The 24,615-nt window shown below is 37.0% G+C and overlaps 2 protein-coding genes across 3 annotated transcripts in view; one reads left to right on the forward strand and one right to left on the reverse strand.

Annotated features, from left to right (window-relative positions):
* On the reverse strand, positions 1 to 12,582 carry LOC128355227 (C-C motif chemokine 22-like). Of its 2 annotated transcripts, none has more exons than XM_053315479.1 (3): positions 12,465 to 12,582; positions 4,003 to 4,129; positions 1 to 480 (listed from the first exon to the last, which is right to left on the reverse strand). In XM_053315479.1, the coding sequence occupies exons 1-3, from the start codon at positions 12,526 to 12,528 to the stop codon at positions 330 to 332; spliced, it is 342 nt and encodes a 113-aa protein (XP_053171454.1). In that variant the 5' UTR covers positions 12,529 to 12,582; the 3' UTR covers positions 1 to 329. The 2 variants fall into 2 exon arrangements, with proteins under 2 accessions (XP_053171454.1, XP_053171461.1); XM_053315486.1 differs by lacking the exon at positions 4,003 to 4,129 and adding an exon at positions 12,213 to 12,339.
* The window catches only part of LOC128355176 (C-C motif chemokine 22-like), a 27,368-nt gene continuing 10,360 nt past the window's right edge, over positions 7,608 to 24,615 (forward strand). The window contains exon 1 of the mRNA XM_053315419.1: positions 7,608 to 7,694. Within this exon, the coding sequence (XP_053171394.1) occupies positions 7,628 to 7,694 (67 nt within the window). The 5' untranslated portion in view covers positions 7,608 to 7,627. The remainder of the gene's footprint in view (positions 7,695 to 24,615) is intronic.

The following is a 24,615-nucleotide window of genomic DNA, read 5'->3' on the forward strand; positions in this document are numbered from 1 at the left end:
TGACTTTTGTATTTGCGTAGAAGGAGGTGTATTCACATGGAAGGTGTAGCGGTTCATTCCCCCCTTTTAAAATAGTATAATGTACATGAAGTTATTGTATTATATTATATTAAATACCCTTTGAGTTCTGTCTCAATGCATAGAAAAACATTGAGCTCCAAAACATTCACAGTTAAAATGTCAGATAAAGTTTGCTTTCACGCACAAAGATACTTTTCTGAGTAATCATCATTGATACAGCCAATTAAACAATAATATGAAAAATAAATATAATACATAATTACATGTAATAACGGACAAAGGAACAGCATTCACACACTGGATTACTACTAGTTCTTTGGTCTTTCACACCAGGACGTGTTGAAAGGGGCAGAAGGTGACTTGCTGTAAACAGTTGCCTTCTCAAACTCTGCCAACAGTTTCTTCGCCCATCTCCATTCGGGATCAAGACAAGACTTCTTATCACACACAGTTGTGACTCTGTAAGAAACACACAAAACATATTGTGCACTGTTAGAAGTATAATTATATACACAATGGCGTTGATCTTCAGCTGTAGTATTCAGGTTCTTTACTGATGTACAACATAAAAATGAACAGCTCCCCTCTGTAAAGACTCTGAAAACTACTAAACATCCAAGATTTCTGTATTTGTGTTTAGTTGCTTTTCTAGTCATAAATATTAATTGTTGTAGAGAAATACTTGGGCTCTAAGTAATGTTTTCTGTATCTTCATGTACTTTTACTCATTTTCATCTTCATATTTCACAACATTTTAAAGTGTAATATTATTGTAATGTGCAAAGTTAGACGTGGATTTACATACAAAAATATGTGAAGCCTCATAAAATATGAGGCGTTGTTGAACTAGCCCCTCAATGTAAAGTAGTTTGCATTAGAAGTATTGATAATATAGAGTAGATGATTAACATGTGCACAATTTAATGCAAAGCCAACAAAACCAGTATACTTACACAATTGCTTTGGTTTTACAGCTATTTGATGGCTTCGCCACATGTTTCACCTTTGGCTTAGGAGTTAACCTTCGATTGAAGCCTGGACAGCATTCCTCAGAGATCAGTTCTGGACGAATCGGACCTGTGACACACACACACACACACACATTTGTAACACTTTGTCTCTTAAATGCAGTTATAGTGGCGTCTCAAGCAGAGGAAGTCAAACAGAGTCACTGACTTGCAGAGCTGTGATGCAAAAAGCAGATCAGAGCCAGAAGTATGAGAGTCGGCAGTGTCTTCATGGTTCCCCGACAGAGACTGAGGTGTTGCCAAAAAAGTCTCAAAAGTCACCAGGAGTCTTCAAAGTTGAGCGCAGTAGAGTTTAATTGCCGGCAGCAAAACCCGAGACGATCACACAGAGAAAGTCTATCAGAAATGATCTAACTTACAATGTCAGCAACAAAAAAAACTGCTGAGGTCAGTGGTTTGTGTGGAGAAGTACCCAACCCCACCCACACATTGGACTCGGTTCAATTCAGGTCATATGTACAAATATGGTCATCCTGGGTTTTATTTTTCATACAAGCTCTTGTCCTTGGCATTCAGTCAGGGCCTCCCAGTGCCGCCTGCACCTGGCCCCCTCCTCACACACAAACTTTCTTTTTTTTCCCTTCTTTAAATAATTATTTTGTCCTTTTTTGCCTTTATTTATATAGTAACTGGCAGAGAGGAAAACAGGGAGAGAGAGACAGAGAGAGAGGGAAATGACCTGCAGCATAGGTCCCTGACCGTATTTGAACCAGGGAACCTGCAATTACATGGCATGCACTCTGATCACTTGGCCTCAGTCCCCTTTTCAAAATACACTATTATGTTTCAATCTTTCATATATTGATTCTTTAAGATAATGTTTCAACCTCAAAATATATCATTATGTTTTTTACTTTTCTCTTACTGCAAATTTTTTTTTAAGAATAATGTAAAAATTAGTGTATTTGGTTACATGTTTCATACATTTCACATCTGTGTGTTACAATACAGCATACTCGATCAGTATGTGCATGTGTGGAGTAAACATATTTCATCCTTAACCCTCCCTCCTAAATGTATTTCAACAAAGGTGTAAAAAGCATTTCAAAGATTTAGATTTGAATTGTGGAGCTAGGCTTCACAAACTGTGTTTCACGATTTCTGTGTTCAGGATTTAGTGATTAACATAAACCCGCCCCTGCTGCTGTAGAGGTATAAATACATTCAGCACACACTACTACTACTACAGTCTACAGTTAGCCAGTTAGCTGAGTTAGCCGCCGAGCTAGCAGCTGAGTTAGCCGCCGAGCTAGCAGCTCAGCTAGCAGCAGAAAGCTCTCAGACGTAGTGTCCATGTTTCTGGTAGAGGTGGTGACTTTGATTGACAGGTGACACTTGGTAGGGGGTGGGGTTTCAGCATTTGGGAGCAGAGAAAGAGGCTGATTTTTACACAACTTTGAAGCCTAATTTCATATATTTAGCGATTTTTTTACTCATTTAAATTTGGCAGGGTGGTTAACAACACACTTTTCTGTGGTATGTCAAACTCAGAACACATATTTATTCTTACTTTACACGGACTTTAATCTCTAGTAAAGCCATTATTAAATGTGCTTATCATTATGAGTATAATTTATACACCACAAAAGCTTGATCTTGATCTCCAGGAGTGATCTGGTGCTGGAGAGACTCTGCTCTGGTCCTTTTATACACAGCTGAGTCCATTTCCAATAATTTTCTAAATCTCTCTCTCTACTCTTCTAAGAAAGTAGCGTGTCGTTTCCATCTCTCTCAATCTTTTCTCTGTCTAGTGCTATTTTGTGTTCTACGGAGAAAAACAAGAACCTAATAATTTGTAATACAATTCTACAAAAAAGCCTTACAGAAATTACATGTAGGTTTAATTACTGCTTCTCATTTTAGGTTACATTCATGGAATATTCCTGCCAACAAGAAGAGAGAGGGGATTTCTAAATGAACACTCAGGGACCTTTGTTTTTCTGTCTTAACAGGTTTTATTCTTGGAAACCAACACAGAAGTTCACATCAGCATTTATATAATTATTGACATTTCAAAATATACATTCATGTGTGCGGAAATTCACACATAACACAACAACAGTACATCAAACAATATAAATCAGGTAGCATTGATGTGGAGTTATAAATAGGTGTCATTTCCCTGCAAGTGTGTGCAGCCTAGCTAATAAATGTTCCAGTAGCATGGAAGGTGTAGCGGTTCTTTCCCCCCTTTTAAATAGTATAATGTACATGAAATGATTTATGTGAAATAACCTTCACGTTCTGTTTCAATGCATAGAAATATATTGAGCTCCAAAACTCCAAAAAAGTGAAAATGTCAGTTAAAGATCTATGTAATCATAATATCAATATAAAAATGAAATAAAATACATTATTATAGTATTCACACACTGGATTACTTCTGTTTCCGTGGTTTTTCAAACTTGGTTGGGTTGAAAGTGGCAGAAGGTGACATGTTGTTAGCAGTTGGCTTCTCTGCCAACAGATTCTTCGCCCATCTCCATTCGGGATCAAGACAAGACATTGTACCACGCACAGTTGTGACTCTGTAAGAAACACACAAAACATATTGTGCACTGTTATTTTTGTCATTGATTTTCAGTTGTAGTGTTCAGGTCCTTTACTGACATACAAATTCATTTTCCTTAGCTCCCCTCTGTGAAGACTCTGTAAACTACTAAACATTTCAGGGTACAGGTCCCATAAAAATGTCTTCACAGAGAAAAAGAATAAAATAACCAATTCCTTGACTGAAGTAAAAGTACCAAAACAGCAATGTTAACAAGAAAAAACAAGTTCTGATACACAAATGTGTTTTCATCCATCCTGTTTTGGACCTGCAGGTCCGTTCACATAATAACCCCAATTCCCCTCAATGTTAGTTTGCATTAGAAGTAGTTATAATATTGAGTAGATGATGAACATGTGCACAATCTGATGCAAATACAACAAACAAAACCAGTATACTTACACAATCGCTTTGGTTTTACAGCTATTTGATGTATTCGCCACATGTTTCACCCTTTGCTTAGGAATTTTCCTTCGATTGAAGCTTGGACAGCATGGTTCGGCAGAGATAAACTCTGGAGCAAACAGACCTGTGACACACACACATAAACATTTGTAACACTTTGTCTCTTAAATGCAGTTATAGTGGCGTCTCAAGCAGAGGAAATCAAGCAGAGTCACTCACCTGCAGCAGAGCTGTGATGCAAGAAGCAGATCAGAGCCAGAAGTATGAGAGTCGGCAGCGTCTTCATGGTTCCCTGATAGAAACTGATGTGTTGCTATTTGGATGAAAGCTTGATCTTGATCTTCAGGATTGATCTGGTGCTGGAGACTCTGCTCTAGGCTCCCTTTATATTCAGTTGATGTCCCAATCTCTTCAGTCATGACTTCTTTTTTTTTAAGAAGCGGGGGTTTTCTGTTGTTCCTCTTCTGTCTTCTATCAAATTCTATTTTCTGCATTACTGGGAAAATTGTTATTGGTTATCTAAGCGTTTTGCTACTAATGGATCTAAAGTGAGAACAATGCCTAATTATTAAAGGTTAATGAATCCTTTACTGCAAAACTTGATAGTCAACTAAATTACATCTATGTACAACATTTTAGCAGTAGTGCACAAAAACACTGTAAGACTGCTTTTTTGAAAACAGTTTTAAATGTTTTGTTACTTTCATGTAAATTGAAACCACATGTGATCACAAAGAGACTGTTTGATCGGTGCTTCAATTGCCTCAGCTCCTCCACTCCATGTCGAAGTGTCCTAAGTGCAAGACACTTAACCACAAATTGCACCCTGGTAGCCCCATCAGTGTATGAATGGGTGAATGTCACTTGTGGTGTAAAAGTGCTGAAGAGTGGTTAAAAAATAGGAAAGTGCTGTATAAGTAAATCTATCTATCCATCCATCTATCTATCTATCTATCTATCTATCTATCTATCTATCTATCTATCTATCTATCTATCTATCTATCTATCTATCTATCTATCTATCTATCTATCTATCTATCTATCTATCTATCTATCTATCTATCTATCTATCTATCTATCTATCTATCTATCTTTTTTGTAACCACCATAGGTTCTCCAAATGAAGGGAGGCAGTTGTGTGCAATCTGCAGCTTCGCCACTAGATGGCACTAAATCTTACACACTAGTCTTTTAAATTCATATCAATCACTATACCTAGGTTGGTAAAACTTATTTTCTTCTCCTAAGTAATTTACATAAAGGGCAGATAATTTAGGGGTCAGTTTATCTCCTTGCATCACTCCAAATGGGGGAAGGAAACCAACCAGTCCTAAAATTATGAATTATTTAGCTGCCGACGTGAGACTGGAGCTGTATACAAGGCTTTAATGGCATCATAACATTTACTATTAATACCAGAACATATTAATTAATACTCCTTCAGGACTCTATTGATCCAGTCAAAGGCAATGTATTTTTCCCTTCTTGCAGTCTTGCTCTCACCACTTCAAATATAAATATGGTCAAGACATACCATGCTTTTTCTAAAGCCATTCAGCTCATCCACTAATAATCCATGAGTTTCAAAGTAATTATTAAGTCTGTTGTTGGATATAATTTATACACTGTATTGATCAAGCAGTATTACTAATATTATCTGCTTAAATAGTAATAGTTGTGGTAATATTAGTAGATGATGTGAGGGAAATGCACACTTGATTTCCACCAGAAACAACAGCTCACTCATTCTGAGAACAAACAAAGTGGTTTCACACTCACTTCATCATAGTTAAAACAGTGAGCGGTGAATTTGGTTTCTGTGAACTTGAGTACAGAGAAAGACTGAATGTGTGAAAAGAAATGCGACGAAACACTGACAGCTACCAGAATAAAGAATAAGCAGTCAGGCAGGGTGAATATATACTGGTACTCTTTGAGGCACATTATGTACAGATTTAAAACACATTCAAAGGCTAGACACCCACCCGCCTTGCTGCTTTGCAAATTTAACTCATTATGATGTTACAAATCAAAGTTACTCAAATATTTGATTAATGATTTTTGATCAGGATATCGAAATCTCTTCCAAAAGAGATACTGAAGTAATTTACTGAACGCTGTACTGTTATTATACTAACCCTTCATAGTATCCCCTTATTTCCAAATATCAATCTTCTATCTTTTTTTATTCATGAATAACTCATCAGTTTACGTCACTATAAAACCTTTCCTTTTCCTATTTTCACTTCCTCATCTGCAGCAACCTTTCTACGAACGTGCCGTGCTTTCCTTCTCTTAATGTTCAGAGGAAGCTCGGTTTTACGTTCACATTTCCACGCACTTTTTTTTCTCCTCTTATCATTCTGCCACTGCTGCAGTTTTTACTGATTTTCTCAGTGACTTTGGGGAAGTATTTGAAGAAGTATTCAGATCCTTTACTTCAGTTATCGTAATACTGCAATCTGAAAATGCTTTGTTAGTAAAAGTTAAACATCCTCTATTCAAAATTCTCTGTGAGTAAAAGCACATAGGATATAAATACATACATCACATGTTTCTGCATAGTTGTAACAGTGTCACTTTTACCAGTAAGGGATGACATAATAGTGTTGTGACCTTGCATGTGAATTTACATGGTTGTGTGAAGAAGTGTGCAGATTTTCAACAAAAATACACATTTTTAAGGGTAAGAAAGTAATTTTTGGACCAAGTTGATATTTTGATTAATACTGATACTGTTTAATTATGAATTATATAAGAATAATTCAAGAGTAGATTCTTGAGTAAAATGAGGTGTTTTATCTTTATCACAGATTTTTCTCCTGGCATGTGACAGTGAGCAGATACTGCAAGAATTAAGTGTGATAGTCTGGGCTATCACAGCAGTCAAAATCAGTCAATCATTTTCCCCAACATTAAGTCAGATCTCCAGCTGCCTGCCTCTTACTCTGCACCCCAGCAAGCTGCTTCTTCACCCGACCTAGTGGTGCTAGCTGGCATCCACCTTCGTCGCTGACCTCCAGTTCGGCCAAGTCTTCATCATCATAGCATCAAAAAATGTTGATGCTACAGTATATGCAAAAAGGCCAACGAAAGATTGTTTTTAATAAGGAAACTAAAGGGCTTTGGAGTCAGCTGTAATATTCTTGAAAGGACATATATCAGCCTGATAGAGAGCATCTTTAGTTACAACATCTCTGTCTGGTATGGTCACCTGACTTTATTTAAAAACAACAAGCTGTCCAAAATTGTCAAAATTGCATGGGCAATTATTATACATTTTATCAACATTAACAACATGTAGTGCTTATTTCAGATGGAGGAGCTGCGAACAACATTAGTTAAATATAGAAGTTGTGTAAATGTATTTTAGTGAAGCAATATTCTTTAGAACTGCTAGTAGGGTAGTTACGTAATAACTGACTCATATATATCTGTAGAATTGTTTAGCATATGACAGAGAACTAAGAAAAGGAACAAACATGGAAACCCCCGCTCTTTTTTGGTAACATCAGCTGTGTATAAAGGAGCCCAGAGCAGAGTCTCCAGCACAAGATAACTCCTGAAGATCAAGATCAAACTTTCATCCAAACAGCAACACATCAGTCTCTGTCGGGGAACCATGAAGACGCTGCCGACTCTCATATTTCTGGCTCTGATCTGCTTTTTGCATCACAGCTCTGCTGCAGGTGAGTGACTCTGCTTGACTTCCTCTGCTTGAGACGCCACTATAACTGCATTTAAGAGACAAAGTGTTACAAATGTTTATGTATGTGTGTCCACAGGTCCGCTTGCTCCAATTGTGATCAATGAGGAATGCTGTCCAGGCTTCAATCGAAGGTTAATTCCTAAGGGAAAGGTGAAACATGTGGCAATGACCCCAAGTCACTGTAAAACCCCAGCGATTGTGTAAGTATACTGGTTTTGTTTGTTGTATTTGCATTAGATTGTACACACGTTCATCATACTCCATATTGTTAGTATTTTTAATAGAATGATTAAAAGCAATTCAAAAGAAAATCAGACAAATGAACAATTGTGTCGTCAGTCAAGCAAAGATAAGGTAAAATCTTTAAAAGTAACATAGTGCTTTCCGCTTGCTGCCCCGCCACATATGAAGTAAGTTAATGAATAGAAATTACTGTTTTTATGTTGTACATCAGTAAAACTACGGCTGAAAATCAATGAAACTGTGTACAATTATACAAAAATTACACAATATGTTTTGTGTGTTTTCTTACAGAGTCACAAATGTGTGTGGTACGAAGTCTTGTATTGATCCCGACTGGAGATGGGCGAAGAATCTGTTGGCAGCGTTTAAGGAGGCAACTGCTAAATCACCTTCTACCCCTTTCAACACATCCAAGTGTGACAAAAAGAAACAGCTGTAATCCAAGTGTGTGAATGCTGTTCTTTTGTTTACTGTTATTACATGTAATAATGTTTTTTATTTAATCTTTATATAATGTATTTTATTGGTTCTCATAACTGATAATCAGTGATGATTACACAGAAAAATATCTTTGTGTGTTTAACTTTTCTTTAACTGACATTTTCACTTTGAATGATTCATATCAGAGTTTGGTGTAAGGTTATTATAAAATAACAAATAGTACTACTGTTTATTACTGATTTTTAACAGTGTGTTTATTATTACTACGAGTTACAGCCCCTCTGTGTGACAGCTGTATCTTTGTATTTTGTACTTAGTTTTTAGCTTTTTGAATTGTGGAGCTCGATGCATTTCTCTGCATTGAGACAGAAGGTAAAGGCTATTTAATATGAATGATTAAATGTACATTATACTATTTAAAAGGAGGGAAAGGACCACTATACCTTCCGTGTGAATACACATCCTTAATGTGAATTTCTGTGTTGGTTTCCAAGAATAAAACCTGTTGAGACATAAATACAACAGTCACTGAGTATTAATTTAGATAGTATTACAAATAAACAAACAGAAATCTGAAGCTTAAATTTCATAATTACAGTTATTATAATAATAATAAATAATAATAAAATAACATAAGTATTATGAGTGATGTAGTTAAAGTATTAAAAGTACAAAGGACCACTACATCTTCCATGTCAATACACATCCTTGTATGCAAATACAAGTGTAAGTTTCAAAATGTCCATAATAGTATAAATAAATGTTGATGTGAACTTCTGTGATGATTTCCAAGAATAAAACCTGTTGAGACAGAAATACAAATGTCATTGTTAGAACCATTTTTTTGTATTAATGTATTTGTGTTTGAATGTGTTTTGTTGTTGTAAGTCCCTTGTTGCCACAGCAGGTGGCACATGGACTATGGTGTATGGGAAAAGTACCAAATATAGGAATTGGTAATTACTCTGCATGCAGCACACTTCATCTCTCCGTCCAGCTTAGTACCTCTCTCAAATAGTTGACATCTGTAAATTATGCCAGTTCATTTCTGAGGAAACTTACAAAGTCATTTAAAGCCACCTCATGCCATGGTCAAACATTGTTTTTGTGTGCGTTTTAGTTTGCTTTGTTTATGAATAGATAAATATATGGTCTAATTCTTCTTTTCTTCTTTCTTAACAACATTATTTAAATATTAAGTGTGTAAAAAAAGGATAAATTAACCCTAAGCCAGGGGTGTCAAACATGCAGCCTGTGGGCCAGAACCGGCCCGCCAAGAGGTCCAATCCGGCCCAGTTTCCTTCTTCCTCTTTTCCTTCCTTCTGTCTGTCCTTCCTACCTTTCTTCCTCCCTTCCTCCCTGTCTGCTTTTCCTCCCCTCCTTCCTTCCTTCCTTCCTTCCCTTCTATCTGTCTTCTCTTCTCTTCCTTCCATCTGTCCTTCCTCCCTTTCTTCCTTCCATCTTTCCCTCTCCTGAATCCTCTTCCTTCTCATCCCTCTTTTCCTTCCGTCCTTCCATCTTTTTAATGGTCCGGCCCACATGAGATCAAATTGGGCTGTATGTGGCCCTTGAATGAAAATGAGTTTAACACCTCTGCCCTAAGCCATTGTTCTCAATGCACAGAAATACAGTGAGCTCTAAAACTCAAATACCTAAAAACTAAGTACAAAATACAAAGATACAGCTGTTACACAGAGGGGCAGTAACTCATGTCGTAATAATCTGCATACAATTAAAAATCAGTCAGAAACAGTAGTACCACTTGTTATTGTTAGCAGTTGCTCAAATTCTGCCAACAAATTCTTCGCCCATCTCCATTCGGGATCAATACAAGACGTCTCATCACACACAGTTGTGACTCTGTAAGAAACACACAAAACATATTGTACACTGTCATTTTTGTTTAATTGTACCCAGTGTCATTGATTTTCAGCTGTAGTATCCAGGACCTTTGCTGACGTACAATATAAAAACACTCCAATATAAATAAACTGGTCAAATGTTTTCAGAGGTGGAAGAAGTGCTGTGATACTATACTTAAGGAAAAACCTACTGATGCAGCAATGTAAACATACTAAAACAAAAAGTACACACAATAAGAAGCAGCTCCCCTCTGCGGATACTCTGAAAACTACATTTCATTTCAACATTTCTGTATGTGTATCTTGTTGCTTTTGTAGTCATAAGTATTTATTGCTCAAGAGAAATACTTAAGAAATACAATTTCCAGGGGCTTTAAGTAATACAATCTGTATTTTTAGGTACTTTCATTTATTTTTATCGTTATATTTCACCACATTTTAACCCTTAAACAGGCAGCGTGCACCAAGAGATACAGACTCCTTAACACCTTTTTCAGACCACGATTGGTTAAGATGGTTATTTAATTGTATGTGCCTTGAATTGGGACAACTAGATTGGTAGAATTGAAGCTTGTGGTTGGTTTATACTTTGATAGAAATTATAAAACTAGTATGTGTGATATGAATGAGCAGAGAAAGCAAGAATGTATAAAGCATTCAGTTGTTTACCATTATGACCATTTTATACCTTAATAGGGACAATGGAGGAGATACGACTCCAAAATATACAAAATATTTTAAAAGTAGATTTGTGGAAATGTTTTATTTTGGTGCACATGAGATAACTAGCATTTTAGTTTTCTCATCTCATTTTCCACTCTTGCCTGTTTAAGGGTTAAATTTGTCGGCCTCAGTAACTGTACACTGAAGGCAAAAGTTCGTACAAACACAATCTTTAAAAAAGGACTTATTGGATTTTTCACAGTTATATGACACTTAACACATTTGTAAGTAGTATTATTCAAATATTCAATAATGTTTTATGACATTATAATGTAGTTAGAAGCAGTTATAAGGATATATTTAACTATTAATATTCAGGAATTGTCAACAATTATAAGTTTTCCTATATACATATTATATATTACTACAACTGTGTTTTTAATATATTACAACCAGAGTTTAGTGTTTATTAACATTTATATACTGCTTATAAATACTAAATGAATGAACACTCAATGACATTTGTATTTCTGTCTCAACAAGTTTTATTCTTAGAAACCAGCACAGAAGTTCACATCAACATTTATATAATTATGGACATTTCAAAATGTGCACACATATTTGCATAAATGAGTTCATAAAAATAAAATATAATACATAATTACATGGACAAAGGAACAGCATCAACTACATCAAACTAGATCACTGCTGTTTCTTTTTGTCACACTTGGACATGTTGAAAGGGGCAGAAGGTGACCTGTTGTTAGCTGTTGCCTTCTCAAACTCTGCCAACAGATTCTTCGCCCATCTCCAGTTTGGATCGATACAAGACGTCTCATCACACACAGTTGTGACTCTGTAAGAAACACACAAAAACATATTCTGCACTGTTAAAAATATAATTACACACACAGTGTCATTGATTTTCAGCTGTAGTATTCAGGTCATTTTCATTCATTAATTTACTTTACTTAAGTAACCTGAACAGCTCCCCTCTTTCTGTATTTGTGTTTAGTTGCTTTTCTAGTCATAAATATTTATTGTTGTAGAAAAACACTTGGGCTCTAAGTAATGTTTTCTGTATTTTCATGTGCTTTTACTCATTTTCATCTTCATATTTTACAACATTTTAAAGTGAAATAAATATGATGAAAATGAAAATATGTGAAGCCTCATAAACAATGAGCCCCTCAATGTAAAGCAGTTTTCATTAGAAGTATTGATAATATAGAGTAGATGATTAACATGTGCACAATTTAATGCAAAGCCAACAAAGCCAGTATACTTACACAATCGCTGGGGTTTTACAGCTATTCGAAGTCCGTGCCACATGTCTCACCTTCGGCTTAGGAATTAACCTTTGAGTGAAACTTGGACAGCATGGTTCCTCAGAGACCAGCCCTACATGCATTGGACCTGTGACACACACACACACACACACACACACACACACACACACACATAAACATTTGTTTCACTTTGTCTCTTTAATGCAGTTATAGTGGCATTTCAAGCAGAGAAACTCGAGCAGAGTCACTCACCTGCAGAGCTGTGATGCAAGAAGCAGATCAGAGCCAGAAGTATGAGAGTCGGCAGCGTCTTCATGGTTCCCCAACAGAGACTGATGTGTTGCTGTTTGGATGAAAGCTTGATCTTGATCTTCAGGGGTGATCTGGTGCTAGAGACTCTGCTCTGGGCTCCCTTTTTTTTAAAGAAGCAGGAGTTATACCTTGTTCCTCTTCTCTCTTCTGTTAATTTCTATTTTCTGCACTAATGAGAACATTGTTGTTAGTTATCTAAACTTTTAGCTACTACCAGATCTAAAGTCAGAACAATTCCTTATTAAAAGGTTAATTAATCCCGTATTGCAAAACTTAATAGTTAACTAATGCTGTTTGCAGCTCCCCCATCATCCCCATCCCCCATTAACCAACATGGAGGATGATGATAAAGGTGGAGGCCATCCAGCACCAGAAGATTCAGCTGCAGGTCGGGTGCAGAAGAAGCAGCCTGCTGGGGTGTAGAGTAGGAGGCAGATCTAGTGGTGGGTCGGTGCCTGGTACACTGGGTAGTGGAGATGTGCGGAGCAGAAACTGCAGTAGTGTAATTATTGAATTTAGTGGTAATAGCTGTTGGCTGAGACTTTCAATACCTGTAGTATGTGTGAATAGCAGGCAGAGTAGTAGTGATAATAGTAGTGGTGGTCATAATATTACCAGTGTAAGTAGTAGCAGTATTGATTGATTGAATGATTGATTAATTGATTGATTGATTTAAGTGTCCTGCCCATATGGGTTTACAAGACACTAACTAATAGCAATAAGGGTGGCTATGACAAATAAAACATACAGGGACTGTGGCTCAGCAGGTAGAGAGGGTTGTCCAGTGATCAGAATATCTATCTATCTATCTATCTATCTATCTATCTATCTATCTATCTATCTATCTATCTATCTATCTATCTATCTAGAATTATTATTTTTGTAACCACCATAAGTTCTCCAAATGAAGGGAAGCACCTTCAGTTGTGCGCAATCTGCAACTTCGCCACTAGATGGCACTAAATCTTACACACTGGTCTTTTCAATTCATACTGTAGTATCAATCACCATACCTAGGTTGGATAACTTAATTTCTTCTCCTAAGTAATTTACATAAAGGGCAGATAATTTAGGGGTCAGTTTATCTCCTTGCATCACTCCAAATGGCGGAAGGAAACCAGCCAGTCCTAAAATTATGAATTATTTAGCTGCCGACGTGAGACTGGAGCTGTATACAAGGCTTTAATGGCATCATAACATTTACCATCAATACCCGATTTCTGTGTTCAGGATTTAATGGGCTGGTCTGAAAATCACCGCCGCGGCATACACCCTCCCCTGCTGCTGTAGAGGTAAATACATTCAGCATACACTACTACTACTACTACAGTCTACAGTTAGCCGAGTTAGCCGCCGAGCTAACAGCCGAGCTAGCAGAGAGTTAGCCGCTTACTTTACACAGACTTTAAAATCGACAAAACAGGCAAATGTATTTTTACTTGCTCTCACCACTGCAGATATAAATATGGTCAACACATGCTGTGATTGCCACCATCCATGTATAATCCATGAGTTTCAAAGTAAGTCTGTTGTTGAATACAATTTATACACCTTACTGATAAAGCAGTATTAGCAATATTATCAGTTTAAACAGTAGTGGTTGTTGTAATATTAGTAGCCTTGATGATGTGATAACTGCACACTCGATTTCCACCAGAAGCAACCATGCACTTTTTTCATTCTGAGAAACAAACAAACTGTTTTCACACTCACTTCATTACAGTTAAAACATGATAATAATAATTACATGAGGAAATAGTAAGCGATGAGTTTGGTTTCTGTTTTGTGAATTTCAGTACAGAGAAAGACTGAATGTGTGAAATTAAATGCGATGAAACACTGACAGCTCTCAGACTGCTGAAGCCTCATATGAAGATTCACATCTAGCCTACTTACACTGTGGATTTTGTCCTCCATTACTTTACATTGAAAGCACATTTGAAGGAGATCTTTTAATAGTGAACAGAAGGAATGATATGATATGGACTGACTGCTGGTTTAAGACACACTTTAAAAATTGTGAACCTATTCTTTAATGCTCTCTCGCTATTTGTTGTATGGAGAAAAAACATTTGCAATTACACTTATATGGTTATATACGATCTAAAATAGGACCTGCAAACTGAATTCTCAGGAAGAGTTAAAGATTTCAGGCTAAAGGAATGGTGATCAGGGTGTTTGTGCTGCTCTCAAATTAAAAGATTTGACCTCAACAATACAATACATTGTGTCCACAAAGTCTCTTTACAATTTAAAAAATAATTACAAAAGCAATTGATGAGATATGTTAATCAGATTTGTTCTATGGTTCAGTGGTTATCAAAGTTTTTAATCACATTGCATTTGTATATCTGAAGCAAAAGATCATTGATCAACATGCAAAGCAAACATGGCAAGAAATTGAGTACCTTCTTGATGTGCTTTGTGCAAATAATGGTGCCCATATAAAGGTGTATTAAATGATTACATTTCCACAGATTTGTGTATTAATTTGCTTTTGGAATAAATTTGTTAAATTGTAAAGAGACTTTATGGACACCCTGTACATTAAGAACAATTACTTCATTATAAGAAAAGGTCAAAGAAAGGTAATGTCACAATAAAACAGTTTTTCACTTCCACCAAGGCAGCAGCCTCGCTATGAACGTGCTGTACTTGGCGTTAAACAAACAGTCTCTTAATGTTAAGAGGAAGTTCACATTTTCACACACTTTTCCTTCCTTTTAACAAATATTCTGCCTTTGCTGCAGTTTTTACTACTACTAGTATTCAGATCCTTTACTTCAGTGAACGTGATACAGCAATCTGAAAATGCTTTGTCAGTAAAAGTTAAACATCCTCCATTCTATACCATTTTCTGTCAGTAAAAGTAGTCAGCTTTATTGTCAATTTCTTAAGACATACAAAGGAATCAAGTAGATGTTTCTCACTATCCCACGGTGAAACAGATAAAGTGCACAGGCACAACAGATAAGACAAGACATTTCCTCACACTAAAAAGTAAACATTGAAGTGCAAACAGATAAGACATTTATTAATATTAAAAAGATAGAAAAGAAAATATAAAATCTAGGAGTCTACTATGTATATGTAGGAAGTAGCAGCATACATTTCTGTATATATTAAGTTGTGGTAGTGCTAAAAGGCAGTCAGTAATGGCAGCAAAAGATCTGTAAGATATATTTGTAACAGTAACATTGCAAAAAGATAAATAGCGGCAATTCCAGTATGTATGGTATGTAGTGATACCAATAGTGCAAGAGACAGTTTGTCCAGAGTTCAGAGTGTTTTTGTGTGTGTGTGTGTGTGTGTGTGTGTGTGTATGTGTGTATGTGTGTGTGGGGGGGGCGGGGGGTCAGCTTTTTCACAGTCTGGTGGATGTGGCTAAGGGGATAGAGGGGAGAGAATTTAGCTTCCTGACAGCTTGGTGGATGAAGCTGTTTGTGAGTCTGGTAGAGTGGGCACAGAGGCTCCTACATCTTCTCCCAGAAGGCAGGAGGCTGAACAGACTGTGTTCTGTGGCTGGCGTCGCTCACAATCGAGGTAGCTTTGCGGGTGAGGCGGCTGATGTATGTGTCTTACAAGGAAGGGAATGGGGCACCAATGATCTTACCAGCTGTGTTCACTATTTCTGTATTCAGTGCAGCTTACGCCCCCCACAGTGATGCAGCTGGACAGGATGCTTTCAATGGTTGTGTAGAATGTGCACATGATGGGTGGGGGAGCTTGCTTTGGGAGCAGAGAAAGCAGAGCAGAGAAAGAGGCTGAGTTTTACACAACTTTGAAGCCTAATTTCATATATTGGACAATTTTTTTAATCATTCAAATTTGGCAGGGTGGTTAACAACACACTTTTCTGTGGTATGTCAAACTCAGAACACATATTTATTCTTACTTTACACAGACTTTAACATTATCACATCACAGCAATGTTAAGCCATGTGTGGCGTTATGGAAACCTGTTTACATTTCTTTTGAAAGTAAAATGACTGACTGGTAAGTCTTGTGTGGTTGTATATTATTGTACAGTAGCCTTAGCAATTTTTGAAGCAACCTATAGGAAGTAGATTATAACAGTTGTGTTATTGTCTACTTTGGGGTTCATTAATAGGCCTGCCTTGCGATCTCCAATACTTTGAGCTCAAACTGAAAACAACACAATTCACAAACCACAGTAAAACAACTTAAGGGTAGACTACAATGTGTGTATTTGGGGGGCGGCGGGGGTAGGTTTAGGGTGGGGTGGGGGGCCCTTCAGGAGGCTTATGTATGGGGGCCCAGAATTTGGTGCTACGCCCCTGCCCACAGCAGCACCATCGATGGTCAGTGGTGGGTGTTCGGTGTGGCCTCTCCAGAAGTCAACAACAATCTTCTTGGTTTTGCTGACATTCAGCTGGAGGTTGTTGTCTCTGGACCATGTGGTCAGAAGATTGACCTCCTTCCTGTAGTGGGGGGTCGTCGTTCTTGGTGATGAGACTCACCAGAGTTGTACCGTTCGCAAACTTCACCATGTGATTGGTGCTGTAGGTTGGTGTGCAGTCGTGAATCAGCAGGGTGAAGAGCAGGGGACTGAGCACACAGCCTTGGGGGGCCCCTGTACATTAGGGCTGTCAGCATTATTGCGTTAACACGTTTAGTTTTTTTAAGAAGTCGTGTTAATCTTGCCGTCACTTTCACCTTACATTCTTAGGTAAAATGACGTATGAGGTATTTTATCTATGCTAATTTCTAACCACCATGTTTCTACAGCTAGCTAAATAATGGCTGACGGAGGTGGGGATAGTTGTAACACCTTTTAAGAAAGTGTTACAACCATCCCCGTAATCACAAATCACAGATTTTTCTCCTGGCATGTGACACTGAGCAGATACTGCGAGAAAGTTGCAAAACCTCAGAGAACAAGGTTCAAGAAAGCTGCAAGTGTGTGCTGTACAATAACTAACTCAGTGATAATTAAGTGTGATATTTCGGGTTATCACAGCAGCCAAAAGGTCTTCAATGCACAGCAAGAGGAGGTGCTGACTGTTTACTTGACTGAGGCAGAAGACTTGTACTGTGGACTCACTCCAAGTAAAGCAGGAGTGTCATTTCCCTGCAAGTGTATGTACACAGCCTAGGAAATATATGTTCCAACTGTGTGGTCGAGTTGTTAGAGTGCATGCCACGTAATCAACTGCAGGTCATTCCCCTCTCTCTGTCCCCCTGTTTCCTGTTGGACTCTCAGGAGATGTGGAAACCCCACACTCGTCTCTGGAAACCCCACACTCGTCTCTGAAAAGGAACAAACATGGAAACCCCACACCTTTTTTGGTAACATCAGCTGTGTATAAAGGAGCACAGAGCAGAGTCTCCAGCACCAGATCAATCCTGAAGATCAAGATCAAGCTTTCATCCAAACAGCAGCACATCATTCTGTCGAGGAGCCATGAAGACGCTGCCGACTCTCATACTTCTTGCTCTGATCTGCTTCTTGCATCACAGTTCTGTTGCAGGTGAGTGACTCTGCTTGACTTCCTCTGCTTGAGATGCCACTATAACTGCATTTAAGAGACAAAGTGTTACATGTATGGTGTGTGTGTGTGTGTCACAGCTCCAGTCGCTCCAGAGCTTATCTCTAAGGAACCGTGCTGTCCAAGCTTCACTCAAAGGTTTATTCCTAAGAAAAGGGTGAAACATGTGGCGAAGACCCCGAGTCACTGTAAAACCACAGCGATTGTGTAAGTAAACTGGTTTTGTTTGTTTGATTTGCATTAGATTGTACACATGTTCATCATCTGCTCTATATTGTTAGTATTTTTAATGCAATTAAGTAATTCTTCAAGAAATTCAAAGAAACATGCAGTTGTGTCATCAGTCAAGCTGAAATAAAGTAAAATACATCTTTAAAAGTAACATACTGTAGAGTAGAGTAGAGGATAGTGTTAAGTGTTGAATGTTAAGAAATCTGTGTTTCCATTAAATATAAAAGTTACTTAAAAATAATGAATATACTACTTTTAAGATCAAACTACTTAATCATGAGGGGTTATTTCATCTATTTTATTAGGTATCATATATTTTTGATGTGTGTTACTGCGCTGGTAAAGATTTCAGATGAATGAGTTACAAGTACAATGATGCTGGAAGTAAGTAAGCACCTGGAAAAACACAGAATACAGTACTTAAAGAACTCTAAAAATGTGATTTTTTAAATGTATTTCTCTACAACAATTAATATTTGTGATTAAATAAACAACACAATACTAATACAGATATATGATGTGTACACTGAAATGTTTAGTAGTTCTCAGAGTCTTTACAGAGGGGAGCTGTTCAGGTTACTTAAGTAAAATAAATTAAAAAAATAAAATGATAAAGGACCTCAACACTACAGCTGACAATCAATGACACTGGGTACAATTTTACAAATGTTACAGTGCACAATATGTTTTGTGTGTTTCTTACAGAGTCACAACTGCGTGTGGTTCGAAGTCTTGTATTGATCCACACTGGAGATGGGCGAAAAAACTGTTGGTAGAGTTTAAGAAGGCAACTACAAACAAGAAGTCACCTTCTGCCCCTTTCAACATGTCCAAGTGTGAAAAGCGGAAGAGAAAGCACAAATTCAGTGCGAATTTAATTTAATTTTTATATTATTGTTTTATTGGCTGTATCAATGATGATTACACAGAGAAGTATCTTTGTGTGTTAAATTTATCTTTAAGATTTTCACTCTGAAAGTTTCATACCAGAGTTTTGTGTAAGATTATTAGAAAATAAAAATTAGCACTATTGTTTATTACTGATTTTTAATTGTGTGTTTAGTATTACTACAAGTTACTGCCCCTCTGTGTAACAGCTGTATCTTTCTATTTTAGTGTTGGAGTTGGAGTTTTATGTATTTCTGTGAATTGAGACAGAAGGTAAAGGCTATTTAATATCAATGATTTGATTTACATTGTACTATTTAAAAGGGGGGAAAGGTCTGCTACACTGTGGTATTGTAAGGTCATTTCAGGTGTTAACAGGATATGGTACGTGCAATTTTGGGTGAGGCGCTAGGAAACAGGACGTGACAGGTCTAACTCTTGGCAGGCTGGATATCAGTTTCTGTGGAGCGAGAAGTCAAAGTTAAAAATAGACCATTGTGTGAAAAAGCCTTACAGTTGTTACACAGAGGGGCAGTAACTCGTAGTAATAATAAACACACAATTGAAAATTAGTAATAAACAATAGGATTAAAGAAAACGGAAATTATTGTGTTCTGTCTGACGGCGTCTAATATGTTTATGAATATGAGATGTAAAATGGATTCTTTGGTCTGATGTTTAACCCTCAGAGACACGATAGTTGTAAACATATTGTAAACACAGTTGTAATAATCTAAAATATTTGTTTATAGGACAAGTTATAATTGTTGACAAACACTGTACATTAATAGAGTTAGTACTTATAACTGCTTCTAAAACAGTATTGAATATTTGTATACTGCTTAAGGTTATGTTTTTAGGAACCTTTACCTTTATTGTACAATTAGTGGCAAAGAAACCAACAGCAAGGAGAGAGAGAGAATGGGTATGACATGTAATGAAGGTCCTTATCCAGATTGGAAACGGGGACGTAGCTGGTATGAGACATGCACAGGAACAACTCGTTTTTTTTCATTTTCAAACTTGACACTGACTCAAGTTACATCTTTTGAGGCAATTCATCAGATTTTATCACAGTCTGTATATACTGTAAAGATGGATGTAGCCATGTGTGATTGGTTTGCATTGAAGCTGCTTTTCAGTTTGGAGTCTCGAGGTGTGTTGCCTTTCACGCTCTGGAAACACATCCCATACTGACCTCAGACTAATATTACACTTACCTGTATTGTAATCAAGTAACATTAAACTGAAATTTTGAGACAATAGTCCGACTCAGTGCTGTTAATCAACACCTACATGGCAGACATCAAAGCTACTAGAAGTCTTCAAATCTTATAAATGGACCAATAACTTCCAAAATGACCACCAGCACACTTATTAGAGGCCCTGAATTTAGAGATTGAGACCATAATGAATAACTTACTCACTGGGACTCATTTGGAGCATTTTGTGGCTGCTTTTAGTTGCTGCTTGGATTTAACACAGCTCCCTCTGGAGACACAAAAAAGGCTTTATGCTACTTTTTACAAATATGCTGTGCTGCTCCTCAACACCTGAAAACACTCTATGAGGTTTCCTTTAAATTAAAAGATAATCATAACAATTTATGCATTTCCATTCACCTAGAAAACATTTTATCTGTATCTTTCCAGTCAGCTCGGTATCAGTGCTGAAACTCATGAATCATATGTGCAATTGTGTCTAAAAACTTAGACCCGCAATTCTATCAAAAGGCCACCAGGGGGCGACCGTCTATACAAGTCAATGGAGAATTCACCAACTTCTCACTTGATTTCTAACCTCAGTAAACGTTTTCAAAATGTGTTTATGGTCTCAATCGCTAGTTTAAAGCCTTCTTCAATGCAGTATGATGTTCATTTGGGACATTTTGGCCTCCCTGATTTTATATTTGACGATAAAGCAGGGTATGCATTAGGGCAGGTTGATTGATTCACAGGTTCGGGAGGGCGGACAGATGTAGACTGTATGGAAACAGCTGTGGACTTGTTTCACAACGACAATTTTCTCCAGAGTTTTGTGGTTATAGCTAGTCGTTAACTTGGTCAGTGATGGGAAAATACAAATCTCTTATATTCATTTTGTGTTCCTATAACCAGTAACACCAATGTCTTATATTCATTTTGACATCTGCATAATCGGTTTGCAACATTATATTCAGTTTACTGATGATTGTACTTTGTTATCATTGTATTAGTATGTGTTAGAATGGTTAGCGTGACTTTTATATGACTGTAGTAATGATTAAAAGTGTATGCGTTATACTTTGCATTCCACACTTGTAGAAGTAGATTTATTGTGCTTTTGATTGTAAGAGGCCACAGTGCTAGAAGGCCAAGGAGTTAACACTTGCTCTTTGTTGCAGTAAATTTCCATCCTATGTTATGACCTATTTTGACTAATGCTGAAGGTCGCAAGTGGTGGGAGAGAAGAGAGACTCAACAACGGAGACAGCACGGGATGGCTCCAGAGGGAAAACAACCCACCACCTGGCACCCTGATAACACTTGTTGATAAAACAAAGGGGGAGCTCCCCATCTAAGGGGGAGCAAGAGGGGATTCTAAGTCGAATCCATGCTTTTTATCCCCCCGACATGCACCTCAAATTTTGGCGCTGCTCAGATCCGATACTATTGGCCTCCAAGCAGCAGTCCACAAATCAATGGGTGACGTCACAGCTGTTACGTCCATTATATATACAGTCTATGGTCCTATGATGTTGTGATAATGGAGCAATTGGGGAAAAAAATGATATCCTGATCAAAATTATATAATCAAATTGTTGAGTAGCTTTTATTTGGAGCATCACAATGAGTCAAATTTGCAGAGCAGCAAGGTTCAGCTGTAGTTTGAATGTGTTTTAATCTGTACATAATGTGTAATTTAGTGTTTCTTGTTGCTATTAAACTATAATTAAGTACAGTATATATTCGCCAAGCCTGACGGCTAATTCTTTATTCTGGTAGCTGTCAGTGTTTGATCATGTTAAATTTCACACATTCAGTTTCTTTCTGACGAGTCTTTCTCTGTATTCAAGTTCGCAGAAATAATATTCACTTCTCTCTATGTCCTTATATTGTGGTTTATATTGTGTGAAGTAAAAGGGTTAGGGTTAGGGTTAGGTTTGTTTGTTCTCAGAAAGATCGCACATTTGTTTCTGGTGGAAACAGACGAGGAAGTGAAACTCCCAAAGTGTCGAGTGTGCAGATAATTTACATCTACTTTACTACAACTATGACTGCTAATAAGCATCTGATTTTTTGTTTTAATAGGGTTTCATGAGCTTCAATATGTGTGGCATTTTATTCTTGTTCTTTATTTTTTCAGTCACTTCACTGTACGCACATTTTTAGTCGAAATATAAACAACAAAATACATTTTCTATGAATCAATAAAGAGTGGAGTGAAGAAAAAGATGTTTATTACCTGCTCCCTTCACACTCATACATGGCCAAAGACAGAAGAGTAAACATTTAGTTCATAATGTCCAAATATTTGAACATTTATTGAAATGAAAGCATGTGAGAAGTTTAGAGGGAAAAATCACTATTTGGTGGAGCTGTTAACAACTCATAGACATCTGAAATGTGAGCCGACTACACACTGCTTTTTGGTTTCATCTTTAACAATGTGTTGTATTTTAAAAGCTTGTTATATTATCCATTGTGTCAAATCTGCATCTGAAAAGTAACTAAAGCTGTTAAATAAATGTAGTGGAGTAGAAAGTACAATATTTCCCTCTGAGATGTAGAAAGTAGCATCACATGGAAATACTACAGTAAAGTAAAACACCTCTAAATTATACTAACACAGTATTTTAGTAAATGTAACAGGTATTTAATTGCTTTGCACTGATGCTAAATTAAAAATACTGTTTAATAGGACACATATGTAGATATTTAAGACATCTATTAAAGAGTGTGTGTATGTGTCTTTAGCAGCACATTACACTTAATTAAATATATACCGTATATATATATATATTTATATATTAAATAGCCATGTTTTAAGTTCTTATTCTTTATTTTTTTAGTCACTCTTACCATCAAATCTTTCCCTGCCAGTTGTTTCAGTTTTATTCATCCAGGTTTTCAGATCTTTTGTCTCTACTTTAAAACACCAGAGGAGAACTGAACTTCATGATTGTTGCTCTCAGGTTTGAGAACTAAAACTGCAACGTCTTTGTCCTGAATCATCATTCTGATTTTTTTTTTTACAGACGTCACTGTGAACTTTATTAATAGGAACTATTTCTTCAGTTGTTCCAGTGAATGCTGACCAAGTCCGTTAAAATGTGACCTTCAGTTTGTGGGTTATGACCACATCAGCAGAGTAGTATGATCAGCAAAATTTACTTATTTAGAGTATTATATTCTTATTATTATTATAGTATATTGTTTGTTTGTATCACTAACAAATAAATTTAAGAGCATTTTAATGTTGTATGTTGTTGTGGAATCATTTTTAGATAATAGTAACAGTATTGCATCATATTATAGTAAATGTAGCGTCTGGTTTTTGAAATAATAATATTAATAATAATATACTGCATTTGGGATTCAAACATCCATGAGGTGAAGTAAATGTGAGTGTAGTGATCATTTCTTGTTGTTGCTGTTTGGTTGGTTCTGGATTTGACTGGGTAATTGTTTCAGTATCTTGGAGTATCTCACTAGCTAGCCCAGGCAGGTGTGAAGAGCTTGCCACTTTGTTGTTTTGTCTTTCTTAGTTTTGGTGCTGATACTGAGTGGGGGCACGCTTCAGTGTTTTACAGTTGGATACATCTTCAGTTTTCTGTGATAATCTCGAGCTTGGCAAGTCGCTCAAGAGGAGCTAGGTTAGTTATCCATCTCAGTGGGCAGATAGTGGTTCCTCTCTACGACTTGTTTCCCTGGTTTGGGAAGCAACTTGTTGTGATCTACTTTTTCTTTTGCCGCTGTTTCTTGTGCAGCTGTGATAATACTTCTGTGTGCAGGTGGACCCAAATGCAGGAGACCGAAGTCAGAGAAAGGTTTTATTTCCTGGTCGAACCAACAAAAAACTACTGACAAGAACTTGTGAAAGCTCACAAATCTAGACGAGACTTGACAGAGGATCCAACAGACACCAAAACTTAAATACACAAGGGGGGATACAAACAGGACACAGGTGAGTAAAACAAGACACAGGTGAAGCACATGAGGGAATCAACTAAGACAGTGTGGTGGAAATCAGAAAATAAAGGCTGTAAATCAAACCTTGTGTTCAGATCTTTCATTATAAGCTTCCTGCAGAAAGGGTTCGAGTGCCGTCTGGCAGTGTGTAGAGTCAAAAGTCAAGAACACAGGAATGAGCGTGCACAGCGATATTTATACATTGTATGAAACAGTGAGAAACATGAGAAACCCAGACAGATAAGGAGTCAAACATTTCGTGGGAAACAGGCCCTGCTTACTCATTTGCAA

This window comes from Scomber japonicus, chromosome 1, assembly GCF_027409825.1.
Source record: "Scomber japonicus isolate fScoJap1 chromosome 1, fScoJap1.pri, whole genome shotgun sequence".
Classification (NCBI taxonomy): Eukaryota; Metazoa; Chordata; class Actinopteri; order Scombriformes; family Scombridae; genus Scomber; species Scomber japonicus.

What these genes read in the sequence shown, in the direction of transcription:
- LOC128355227 (XM_053315479.1), bottom strand. Translation starts at nt 12,528, where the DNA reads ATGAAGACGCTGCCGACTCTCATACTTCTGGCTCTGATCTGCTTCTTG. An exon ending in CTTGCATCACAGCTCTGCAG is followed by an intron (nt 4,130 to 12,464) that starts GTGAGTGACTCT and finishes TGTGTGTCACAG; the next exon opens with GTCTGTTTGCTCCAGAGTTT. An exon ending in TGTAAAACCAAAGCGATTGT is followed by an intron (nt 481 to 4,002) that starts GTAAGTATACTG and finishes TGTTTCTTACAG; the next exon opens with AGTCACAACTGTGTGTGATA.